General features: G+C 41.7%; 2 protein-coding genes across 6 annotated transcripts in view; one reads left to right on the plus strand and one right to left on the minus strand.

The window, feature by feature from the left end:
• Positions 1–5,089, minus strand: part of NLRP5 (NLR family pyrin domain containing 5) — a 32,416-nt gene extending 27,327 nt beyond the window's left edge. Inside the window, exons 1-2 of the mRNA XM_058708825.1 lie at positions 4,786–5,089; positions 1,861–1,939 (exon numbers count right to left, since the gene is read on the minus strand). Of these exons, the coding sequence (XP_058564808.1) occupies positions 1,861–1,939; positions 4,786–5,074 (368 nt within the window). The 5' untranslated portion in view covers positions 5,075–5,089. The remainder of the gene's footprint in view (positions 1–1,860; positions 1,940–4,785) is intronic.
• NLRP13 (NLR family pyrin domain containing 13) overlaps positions 1–13,213 on the plus strand; it is a 109,453-nt gene that overhangs the window by 24,104 nt on the left and 72,136 nt on the right. The window lies entirely within an intron of this gene.

Consider the following 13,213-nt stretch of genomic DNA (forward strand, 5'->3'; position numbering starts at 1 on the left):
TAGCCTCTGGATCTTCAGTTTTGTTACCAGATGATTGGAATTACAGTTACTACCACACGAAGTCCTGTGGAGATCTAGGAGATTGAAGCACGTGGCACCATGCTTAACAAGTGGTCTCAACAGGTCTCAACAAGTGGTAGTTCTTGTGCACAATGGTAATTTAGAGGGGTTTCCCAATGTGGCTTAGAAGACCCCAGCTTTTGTCCATTTTGATCCTACTGCCAAGATTAGTCAGTCGGTGTCTCTATTTCATATCACTAAATCACTACTTAGTAATCTTTAAACCCAGTAAGATACGATTTTATCCCTCGAAAGAGAATATGTGGGACTCCCCCTGTTAAGCCTAGATTTACATTAAAATTGGGATAATTTATGCCCTCTGGGATCCTGAAACTCTGTGACTCATCAGTTCCTCAGACTTTAGTTTTGAAAGGGATTTTCCTGCCCACAGTCTGAACAAAGCTGCTTCAACAGGAGGTTGGTCCTGATTCTTTTGAGGTGTTAGACTTCATGGTCAATGCTGACTGCTGGAAGATTACCAATATATAAGTGGTAGTGTGGGTAACAGTGGGGGAAAGCATGCTGTCTATATAAGCCTACATCTTTCCCTGTATGTTTTGGCATCACTGCTTTGAGTCCTTTTGTTGGTCTCCTTTTTCCTCCACTGAAGTGTAAACTTCATGAATGCCGGGGATTTGCATGTACTTTGTCCATGGATGTATCATAAGTCACAGAGCGGTGCCTGGCATATCACCAGTACTCAAATATTTGGGGACTTGTATTGAACATGGTTTCATGTTATCTGGTTCTCCTCACCAAAGCCTCCAAAACAGATTATTAGGTGAAGCTTGTCCTGGTGGGGTCATGGAGTTATCCAAACTGAAGATGGAAACTCAAATAGTTGTAAGAAAGCTTTAAGATCACAGAGCTCTTTGGACTCAGAATAAGAAAGACCATGATGGGAATGCAAGCTGGTGCAGCCACTCTGGAAAACAGTATGGAGGTTCCTCAAAAAACTGAAAATAAAACTACCCTACGACCCAGCAATTGCACTACTAGGCATTTATCCACAGGATCCAGGTGTGCTGTTTCAAAGGGACACATGCACCCCCATGTTTATAGCAGCACTATCAACAATAGCCAAAGTATGGAAAGAGCCCAAATGTCCATCGATGGATGAATGGATAAAGAAGATGTGGTGTGTGTGTACACACACACACACACACACACTCACACACACACACACACACACAACACACACACTGGAGTATTACTCGGCAATCAAAAAGAGTGAAATCTTGCCATTTGCAACTATGTGGATGGAACTGGAGGGTGTCATGCTAAGTGAAATTAGTCAGTCAGAGAAAGACAAAAATCATATGACTTCACTCATATGAGGACGTTAAGAGACAAAACAGAGGAACATAAGGGAAGGGAAACAAAGATAATATAAAAACAGGGAGGGGGACAAAACAGAAGAGACTCATAAATAAGGAGAACAAACTAAGGGTTGCTGGAGGGGTTGTGGGAGGGGGGATGGGCTAAATGGGCAAGGGGCATTAAGGAATCTACTCCTGAAATCATTGTTTCACTATATGCTAACTAATTTGGATGTAAATTTAAAAGAATAAAACTTAAAAAATAGATTAAAAAACTAAAAAAATAAATCTTTTGAAAATTAAAAAAAAAAAAAAAGAAAGAAAGAAAGACCATGATTACCAGATCCTCAGAACCCATACAACCACCTGACAGAACAGAAAGAACACTGGACTATCAGGAGTAATGGTTCAAGTCCCAGATGTGCCACTAACTCATCACCATGTGGCTTGAGACGTATCCATTTTCCCACCATGCCCATACTGACCTGGTACTTCTTTCATGCTCAGTTCTTGGTCATTCTTCATTGTAGAATTTTCTGGCATTTCAGCCAGTGAATATCCTGCAACGGAGAGTAGATGAAATAATAGTCCCTAATAAAGTCAGCAATTTCCAAGACTAGGGATGAGATTTCCCATTACTGAATACTGAGGGGAGCCAAGACAAGTCTCAGATCTCAGTTTGTTCTCTGGTATCAGAGACAATGGAGTCAGATCCTCAAGTGCCACCAGCACAGCAAAGCAACAGAGACTTGTTGCAAAGACAGCTCTGATTTTGAATTTGTAAATTCCAGTCCCAGTTTTCCTGTAAGGCCTTGGGTAATTAACATAACAAGGCAGTTTATGGTGGCTATCAAGAATTTATCTTCAAGAGTCATCCTGAACACCTCTCTTGAACTTCAAACTAGTTAGTTAACTACTCACTAGGGACCTGTGAATTATCCAAATAGAGGTGTCCAGCTCATCAGTTCTAACATTGTTTACTCATTCTCCTGTCTACTTGCTGCAAAACAACTCTTCCAATGTTTCTTGGGATGAGGTAATGGAACCCCATGCACCCAGTCTCATGCCAGAAACATGGGTGTCATCCATGATAGCATATTCTCTCTGCATTTAGTCCTACAAAACTGTTGTGTCTGCTTTTGAAACATCTTCAGTTGAATTTCTACTTTCTCTAATGGCCACTGCCACCCTGGCCCAAGACACCTTTATTTCTCCCAGGGGATGCCAGAATGGCCTCTTAACTGGTCTCCCCACACCTATTCATTTATTCTGTCTGGACCACAAAACACTTCAGCAACAATGATGAAATGTCAATTGGATTATTTTTACTCCATCCCCTTTCAAACGAATGGCTTATTCTTTGCTATTAAAATTATTTTCAAGATGCTGTGTTGTCCAACTTGTAGTCCACTTCCCCATATTTATCTCTTGTCTTGTTCCCTCAAGTTCTTCATGCTCTAGCCAAGCTCTTTGTTAAAGGCTTCATGATGCTCCTGTCTTCTGCTCATCATGTGCTATGTGCTTCTCTAATTATGCCCAGTTGGCTTGGCTAGCTTCTTTTCTTCATATTTGTTTCAGCCTGAACTTCACTTCTTCTAGGAAGTGATTCTGTCCTTCACTTTCCTCTGGTCTGGAATAGGAAACTCTCCTTTTTCTACACCATTAAAAAAATCACCCGTTTATTCCTCTTCCTTGCTGCACTGGAAACTATGAATTCTCATGGGTCACATGCCAGAGATTTAAAGATATGTTAAATAATGAGTCCTGTCTTTGTCACCTGTAAGCTCATGAACTGGGTCATGTTGTAGAACTTGGTAGAAACTCTATTTTATTTTATTTTTTATATAGAGAGGGAGGGAGCCAAAACATAAGAGACTCTTAAAAACTGAGAACAAACTGAGGGTGGTTGGGGGGTAGGAGGGAGGAGGGGGTGGGTGATGGGTATTGAGGAGGGCACCTGTTGGGATGAGCACTTAGTGTTGTATGGAAACCAATTTGACAATAAATTATATTTATTTAATATGAAATTTATTGTCAAATTGGTTTCCATACAACACCCAGTGCTCAACAGGTGCCCTCCTCAGTGTCCATCAACAAGTTTCCCCTCTCCTCCACCCCCCATCAACCCTCAGTTTGTTCTCAGTATTTAAGAGAATCTAATGGTTTGCCTCCCTCCCTCTCTGTAACTTTTCCCCCCTTTACCTCCGCCATGGTCTTCTGTTAAGTTTCTCAGGATCCACCTATGAGTGCAAACATATGGTATCTGTCTTTCTCTGACTGACTTATTTCACTTAGCATAATACCCTCCAGTTCCATCCACGTTGCTACAAATGGCCAGGATTTCATTCTTTCTCATTGCCAAGAAATATTCCATGGTATATATAAACCACATCTTCTTCATCCATTAGTCATAGAACCTCTATTTTAGCTTCTTCAATGGGGAACCTATTTCATGGAGTGGGTTTGAGACTCAATGACAGGGCAGTTTCAACATAGTGCCTCATCTAGAGTACTGACTCAGTAAACATCACCCATCATTTTAATTTTAGATAGAGCCCTAATTTCCTGTGAATCAATTAGGGCTTTTTTTGTTTTCCACACAGGGCTTTTTTGAAGCTCTGAAAGGATAGCTTCTCTTAAAGTCCTTTGAACTTCAGATAGATGCAGAGTTACATCTAGGCATTTAGGGCCAATCTGACTGCTCACCCTTGGGACTCTTTTCTAAGTTTTCTGTCCACAGTTGAAGAAGAGAATTCCTCTTGAGAAAGGAGGGCTATTATTTTTTTCTACCTTTCTCCTAAATACCCTAAGATAGTCACACAATATGATCTGAATACATTGCTATAATATGGACACCAAGAGTCTGACAAGATCAATCCTTAGAGTTCCTTGAGCCTTAGTCCTTCAGCTTGGGGCAAGAAATATGGGATACACCCACTGTACATCCACCATAGTGTTCTCAATAAGTGAATGAAGCTTTGTTGATCCCTTTCTATATTTTCTGTTGTTGAAACTTTGCAATAGCACATGTAAGCATTAGTGTTCCAAGATGTGGAATCCAAGGGTCAGAGTAAAAGGGGATTTGCTCAAAGTCACACAGAACAAGTAGAAGGTCCAGAGCTCAAGCTTAGCACTTAGGACTCCAAATCCTATCTACTAACTTCAACCAAATTCTGTCCAGGTAGAGGGTCTATCTACTCAATTCTTCTCTTCCACTGTTTCACAGGGGAGAGACTACTCTAATTTCCAGCCAGGTAGGATGACCATTGAGTGACTTCTCACAGTTCAGACTCATGCTGTGGAGATGGACCCAATTAGACATCAAGGATACCTTCCCCATTCCCATGGGGGCTTGATGTCATCTCCTTTCTCTCCTACTCCCTGATTTGCCCCAAGTCTTACTCACTTTTCATCTCTTTCCTTGCCTTCTCAGAGAGTATGGACAGGTTCATCTTTTCAAAGATGTGAATAGATATTTTCCAGGCAAGAGATTCTCTATAATGCTCATGCAACAGGGAGGCTAGATGTTCCACATTGGCACTGTTTACTTCAACCCACGGAAAAGAGCACATTGCCAGTTCTGAAGCATTTTCCATGAGCAATTCCTTAAATGTCTGAAATTCTTCCTTTCCTAGCTGCTTGAAACACCACTGCAGTCCATAGTTGGAAAAGGAGGGTAGTTTGGCTTCCCGCATCTTAGTGCAAGGCTGAGAGCTCAGGTTTTGATGGAAAAGTGGATTCTTTGGTAATATGGAGCAAGTGATACCTGTGGAAGAGTAGTAAGATTCAAAAGAGGATCTTGCATCAAATTCTCAAGTTCATACAACCAACCTCAGTTAACTCACTAGAAACAACATTCTCTGTTCCTTTTGTGAAACACACAGAAAAGCCCCATTCATGGGTAACAATTCTTTATAGACTTAAAATTACTTGACTTCATATCTGTTTATCTCATTACAAGAATATAAGCTCTGGGATGTTTTGCTGCCCTTATCCCTAGTTCCCAAAACACCACCCAGCATAGGGTCAGATTCAAAACACTTAAAAGAATACATAAACACTAATTTGAAAGGATATGTGCACCGTATGTTTATTGTAGCATTACCTACAATAACCAAATTATGGAAGCAACTCAACTGTTCATCGATAGATGAATGAGTAAAGAAGGTGTGTGTATATGTACACACACACACACACACACACACACACACACACACACACGGATATTATTCAGCCATGACAAAGGACGAAATCTTGAGATATGCAACACCATGGATGGAGCTAGAGTATTATGCTAAATGAAATATGTCAGACTGAGAAAAACAAATAACATATGATTTCAGTTTTATGTGGAATTTAAGGAACAAAAAACAAATGAGCAATTGAAAAGGAAAAAAAGAGAAAGAGGCAAACCAAGAAACAGAGTCTTAAGGATATTAAGAGAACACACTGATGGCTACAAGAGAGGAGATGGGTGGGGGTGATGGGCAAACAGGTGATGGGTATTAAGGAGGGCACTTATGTGATAAGCACTAGGTGTTGTATGAAATTGTTGAATCACTATATGATACACCGGAAACTAGTATTACACTTATATTAACTATACTGGAATTAAAATAATTAAAATCAACAATAAAAAACCCCAAAACACTTATCAGTGATGCTCTTGGCTAATGTACCTATACTCATGAAAACTGGCAAATAAGTTACCACCACTTACTGAAAATTAGTCACACTGTTTATTACTATTATTGTGTTTATTTTTGAGAGAGAGAGAGAGAGAGAGAGACAGACAGAGAGACAGAGAGAGACAGAGAGACAGAGACAGCATGAGCAGGGGAGGGGCAGAGAGAGAGGGAGACACAGAATCTGAAGCAGGTTCCAGGCTCTGAGCTGTCAGCACAGAGTCCAATACGGGGCTCGAACCCACCACGATCTCATAGTTCGAAATCATGATGAAATCAGACCCTCAACTGAGCCACCCAGGCTCCCCTATTATTATTTTTTTTAAGTAGGCTCTACATCCAATGTGGTGCTTGAACTCATGGCCCTGAGATCAAGAGTTGCACGCTCTACCAACTGAGCCAGGCAGGTGCCCCAGTCACACAGTTTTTAGAGCAGTTGATTCCTTCTGTGTCTGTTAACATAATATGAAGTTACATAAACATAGTAAAGAGTTGTGGTATAAAAATAAATGGGTAAACATTTGAAAATCTTATTTGACAAGGATATTCTATCTAGAAAATATAATAAAAAGATAAACAACCTGATTAAAAATGGGTAAATGGTCTGAATAGACATTTCTCCAAAGAAGATCTACCATTGGCAAATAAGCACATGACAAGATGCTCAACCTCCTTGGCCATCAGAACAGATTCTACACCCCTGACCCCCTCCATCAGCTTGTTCTGTACATGGACGTCCATGACCTGTGCCATGCATTTCTCCTCAGAATCGTCTAGGCTGGTCGGTGGTGACAAACATTTTGTACTTGTTAGGAATGCTCCAGGAAGAATTCTTAAATCTAGGAAATCTCCTCTTTCATTATTATATGGCCTCTATAAACAGGGACAACCAATACCAGTTGGGCATTTTGGGAATGTTCTGGTCTTGCCCAGCCATTGGTTTGTGGTGGAAAATAAAGCAATCAAAGGGATATCATGTAATAAAAAACTTTAAGGGCTCAAGTAGACGGCAACTTGATTTTTTCCCCATGAGCCATAGTAGAGTGGAGGTTAGTTGTGCTGGATATTCCTATACTTGCTGTGCTTCTAGGTCTGATTTGTAGATACCCAGTGAGGTCCTCTCGAGCTCCTTCCTGGTACTGGAAGCATGTCACCAAGGTGTAACCAGATTGTAAGGTACATGTCTGGTCAAACTCGGAGTTTTGTTGTTGCTGCCTAGGTAGACAGGGCATCTACTCTCTGTGCCCTTAACTTACACACTGGATTCTGGTAGTTTCTCTCTGCTGCTCCCCTGCCATTCTCTACATGCAGTTTTAAGGAGGGGGTGGTGACTAATATTACTTCAATTTACAATGAGAGAGCTGGAGGATAAAGAAATTGAAGATTATAAAATACAGTTAAAACCTTGGATTGCGAGGAACTTCTTCTGTGAGTGTGTCACAAGATGAGCAAGCATTTCTTTTTTTTTTTTAATTTTTTTTAACATTTATTTATTTTTGAGACAGAGAGCATGAACAGGGGAGGGTCAGAGAAAGAGGGAGACACAGAATCTGAAACAGGCTCCAGGCTCTGAGCTGTCAGCACAGAGCCTGACGCAGGGCTTGAACCCACGGACCGTGAGATCATGACCTGAGCCGAAGTCAGACGCTTAACCAGCTGAGCCACCCAGTCGCCCCAGAGCAACCATTTCTAATAAATTTTAACTTAACAAGCAATGTCTTGCAGTATGAGTAGTACGTGATGCTGAAGGTCACATGGTCACAACTGAGCCAATGCTTCTTGAAATTCACCTTGATATACAAGTGCTTTGGATTACAGACATATTTCTGGAATGAATTAAGCTCACAAACCAAGGTTTTACTGTACATGGAAGGAAACGTGGAAGGAAGGGCTCTGGGTTGGTGAAAGAGGGGGACACAGATGCCACTGTGACAAAATGGTAGTTTTCCTAAGCTAGAGTATTTCAAACACTGCTTTCAGAGATGAAGCGGTCTACATGGGCACAAGTTTTCCCCCTAGGATATAGGACACAGGGGATCACAAATGTCTGGTTTATGAGAATTACATCTTAAAACAGTTCAGAGATGGTAGTCAGACCATTATCATGGACTGACCAGCTGCCTGGAGAAGCAAATAGAGTGGTTGGGACAGAGTGCTAATGGCCCACAAAACTGAAAACAATCAGCCCTTTGGATTGAAAACAATCCACTGACTTATGCTCTTAAAAAAAAAAAAGCTTCAACATTGGGGTGCCTGGGTGACTCAGTTGGTTAAGCATCTGACTCTTGGTTTTGGCTCCATTCATGATCTCACAGTTTGTGGGCTCTGTGCCAACAGTACAGAGCCTGCTTGGGATTCTCTCTTTCTCCCTCTCTCTGCCCCTCCCCAACTTGCTCTTTCTCTTTCAAAATAAATAAACCTAAAAAAATTTAAAACTAAAATTTCCTATTTTTCCCCCTCCAACATAAAACAACCTGGATACGTGGAGATGGAAAACAAAACACCCCTCCCCCCCCCCACCCCAGTCTCCCAACTATTTGGTTAAGTGGTGACTAAATGAATATGGGAAGCTCATTTAAAGGAGAATAAATTTCAGATGGCCACACATGCACACGGGTGTAGACATGATTTGAATTGAACGTTTGCCTTATCGTGCAAAGCAATCAAAGGAACAAGCGGAGGAGAACCGTGGCTGTAAAAAGTCACAAAAGTCTCAGTGGCCTCAGGAAGGTTATTTTTAGGATGGGATGCTTGACAAAGTTTATATGCTCAGAGGGAAGAGTAAGTAAAAGTAGAGGCAGGAAACAAAACAATTAAATGAGCACTTACTCTTTTCTAAATCCCTTCTTAGGCAATTTACAGCAACTCATTAATACTTTCCATCAGTAATGTGGATACACAAAGAGTGTTACTGTCTTCACTTTACAGAGTGTTTTAGGAAAAAGCATTTGAACGCACATCTGATTATAATGCTCCACCTCTTCCAACACATCCCAGGAGGGAGCTGATAATCAAACCCAACAGAGTAGGAGGAAAGCACAGGTGGAGGGACTGGCCTGGGGAAGGCAGATGGACCCCTTCCCCTGGAAGGCTGAAGAGGGATTGGGGAGAAGGTAAGGACATTATTCCCACAAAGGGCAGAGTTGTAGGTTGGAAAGATGTAGAGTAAGACTGGTGGTTAATATTATTTTCTGGAAATAAATGACTAGCCAAGCTTCCCCTTTGTCTTTATCCTTTATTCTATGTCTTGCAATAGCTTTCTGCACCGGGTCTTGAATGATCCCATAGAAGTGGTCAAGATCACAGGGCTTGAGATCTATCACATGCAGTTTTGAATGTTCATTCAGCCCTTGCTACTCCAGGCAAAGCCATTTATTCCTCTGTGACTCAGTTTCCCCATGTGACAACACCCTCAGGACTGTATAGCGCTTCAATAACTGTAACCCTTCCCTGTGTGGTTAACATATAATTAGCACCTTAATTATAATTAACATATAATTAACACAGTGAAAACCCTGAGCTCCCACAAGACCTGGTCCAGACATCAGCTGATCTTGAACTTAGAGTCACAGCACCACCCACTCTGTCCTCTATTTTAGACCTAGAGACTGGGAAGGATTAAAGGAACGTACTGAAGGAACCCAAACAAACGTGAAAAATATTCTTTTATCAAAATGGGGAAATGGGACGCCTCATTCTTTCAAAGCATATCTTTGGTTCTTGGGCTCTGGCTAGTCTAAATGGAGAGCGTGGGCACACAGAGCCAAGCTCAAGGAATAAGTCCTAACCAGTGCCAGAGAAAGAAAGGAGACGAAATCTAGGAACAAGAGAAAATACTCACCAACTCGCCTCCAAAATCAGAGCCCGCTCCCCGGCCAATGGGCAACCACACGGTGAGGGTCTTTGGGGAATCCTGGGTCAGTGACGTTGTTGCTTCCCATTGGTTGTCCTGGGCTCTGAATGGCCAGCTCCAGGGTAGATGTGGAGCAGCTGTCTTCTGCACCTGTCCTTGCACTATTGAAGATGCTGCCTCATCCTTAGCACACCTGTGCTCAGCCCTCACCTGGTTGTCCCAGGGCAATGTTCTTATTTTACACAACCTGCATTTACTGACCAGTGTCTAATGCCACTGCTGTTGTCTGTTCAGTTGACTTTCTCCATAAACTCTTTTTTAAATGTTTATTTATTTATTTTGAGAGAGAGAGAGAGAGAGAGAGAGAGTAAGGGAGGGATGGGGAGAGAGAGAGAGAGAGAGAGAGAGAATCCCAGACTCCATGATGTCAGCGTAGAGCCCAATGTGCGGCTCGAATTCACAAACTACGAGATCATGACCTGAGCCGAAGTCAGACACTCAACTAACTGAGCCACCTAGGCACCTCTCTCCATAAAACTCTTATCTGGATTCCCTGTGAACTCATCATAAGCATTCCTGTTTGTTATCAAAAGAACAGTCTCCGAAATTCTCCCCTTCTGAAGTGTCCATCTTGGGCAGTAGAAGTACTCGCCATTTTGTGCCTTGAGTCTCCACGTTAATCGTTGTCTCCTGGAATTCTCCCATCCTTCCCCCTGCCCTCCTCGCTTTACTGAAATATAACTGACAACACTATGTAAGTTCAAGCTACACAATGTATTGCTTTGACACACTGATTCACTGAAAAGTGATTGCCAGCAATGCTAACGGATACCTCCTATTCCAGTAGTTCCCAAACTTCACCCCAGGTTAGAATCATCTGGGAGAATTTTAAAACCCCTGATGCCCAGGCCACACCCTACTCCAATTAAGTCTGGATGTCTGGGGCTGGCAGCCAGGCAACAGTGCTTTTATTAAAGATTCCCAGGTAAGACCCTGTGCCACAAAGACTGGGGACATTGTCACACTTTCAAGCCCGGCTATTTTCAAGGCACATTCCCCTACTGCTTTAGCAAAGGGGTGTCTCCTGGGCCCTTGTGGGGAACCTGTAAGTGGGTGGATTCTCTGGCTTTCTGTTGCCCCCAGGCAAGGCAGTTCAGGGCAGCCCCACCTCATTCACTGTGGATCCTAGTGGTGGTACATTATGATCAGCTCCAGCTGTTAAATTCTGGGCTCTGGAGAACAAATCAAAGCAAATGAAATTTGCAAATGACATATTGGATAAAGGGTTAGTATCCAAAATCTATAAAGAACTTATCAAACTCAACACCCCAAAAGCAAATAATCCAGTGAAGAAATGGGCAAAATACATGAACATTTTCCAAAGAAGACATCCAGATGGTTAACAGACACGTGCAAAGATGCTCAACATCACTCATCATCAGGGAAATACAAATCAAAACCACAATGAGATGTTACCTCACACCTGTCAGAATGGCTAACATTAACAACTCAGGAAACAACAGATGTTGGCAATGATGTGGAGAAAGGAGAACCCTTTTTCACTGCTGGCGGGAATACAAACTGGGGCAGCCACTCTGGAAAACAATATGGAGGTTCCTCAAAAAACTACAAATAGAACTACTCTATGACCCAGCAATTGCACTACTAAGTATTTATCCAAAGGTTACAAAAACACTAATTCAAAGGGGCACATGGACCCCAGTGTCTATAGCAGTGCTATCAACAATAGCCAAACTATGGAAAGAACCCAAATGTCCATTGACTGATGAATGAATAAAGAAGATGTGGTACATATATACAATGGAATATTACTCGTCGATGAAAAAGAATGAAATCTTGCCATTTGCAACAATGTGGTTGGAACTGGAAGGTATTACGCTAAGCGAAATTAGAGAAAGACAAGTATCATATGATTTCACTCATCTATGGAATTTAAGAAACACAACAGATCAACATAAGGGAAAGAAAAATAAGATAAAAACAGAGAGGGAGGCAAACCATAAGACGGTTAAATACAGAGAACAACCTGAGGGTTGCTGTAGGAGAGGTGGATGGGGGGGATGGGCTAAATGGGTGATGGGCACTAAGGAGGGTACTTGTTGGGGTGAACACTGGGTGTTATAAGTAAGTGATGAATCAATGTGTTCTACTCCTGAAGCCAATATTATACTATATGTTAACCAACTTGAATTTAAATAAATAAATTTTAAAAACCAAAAAAAAAAAAAGCAAATTTTAAATGGAAGATTTGATTACCTTTATTTCTCTCTATGCTTTAAGGATGGGGTGGAGGTGGGGTTGAGGATTCCAACTGCTCTGACTTTTGTAATGAAACCCTTCTGGAGACCAGAGAACCAATGCAGATAATACCTGATCATTACTTTGTATAGAAAAACATGAGTTTTTATTTAAAAAAAAAATTTTTTTTTAAGGTTTATTTTTTTGAGACAGAGAGAGACAGAGCATGAACGGGGGGGGGGTCAGAGAGTGAGGGAGACACAGAATCCGAAATGGGCTCCAGGCTCCGAGCTGCCAGCACAGAGCCTGAAGTGGGGCTCGAACTCACCGTGAGATCATGACCCGAGCCAAAGTCGGACGCTCAACCGACTGAGCCACCCAGGCGCCCCAAAACATGAGTTTTTCAAAAGAAAAATATCGTATGGCTGCCTCTATATCTTTGAGTTCCAAATGCTGTCCTAACTCCTTCATTCATGTACAACATGATTTAGACCTGGAAAGTTCAGACTGCCCTGTGATGTATAGTCCCTTCCTGTGAGGTTGGAGGGGAGGTCATCTGCATATTACTAGAGTTTCTCAAAGTTCTGTGGACCACGAGGAGACAGAGCATGTAGGGAACCACTCTCTAGAGCAAGGATCTAGTTCAGCCTGCTATGTGTCCAAGAAACATTTGCCTTAATTTGTTTTATTGTATTAATACACTAAAATCACTTTTAGAAGTTCAGTTTTTAAAAAGTTTATTAATTTTTGAGAGAACGAGAGAGAGAGAGAAAGAATCCCAAGCAGGCTCCACACCCAGCACGGGGCTTGAACTCACAACTGTGAGATCATGACCTGAGCTGAAACCAAGAGTTGGATGCTCAGCCAACTTAGCCACCCCAGTGCCCCTGAGGTTTCTTCCATTGATCTACTAGTCTACTGGTAAATAAATAACACTTGAAAAGCTTTCACATTGCATTTATGTATACATTTTTAATTAAATTCTTCTGATATCCTCATAGGCAATTCAGATACTTCCCAGAGACAATATTAACATG

This window comes from Neofelis nebulosa, chromosome 17 (genome assembly GCF_028018385.1).
Source record: "Neofelis nebulosa isolate mNeoNeb1 chromosome 17, mNeoNeb1.pri, whole genome shotgun sequence".
In the NCBI taxonomy this organism is placed as follows: domain Eukaryota; kingdom Metazoa; phylum Chordata; class Mammalia; order Carnivora; family Felidae; genus Neofelis; species Neofelis nebulosa.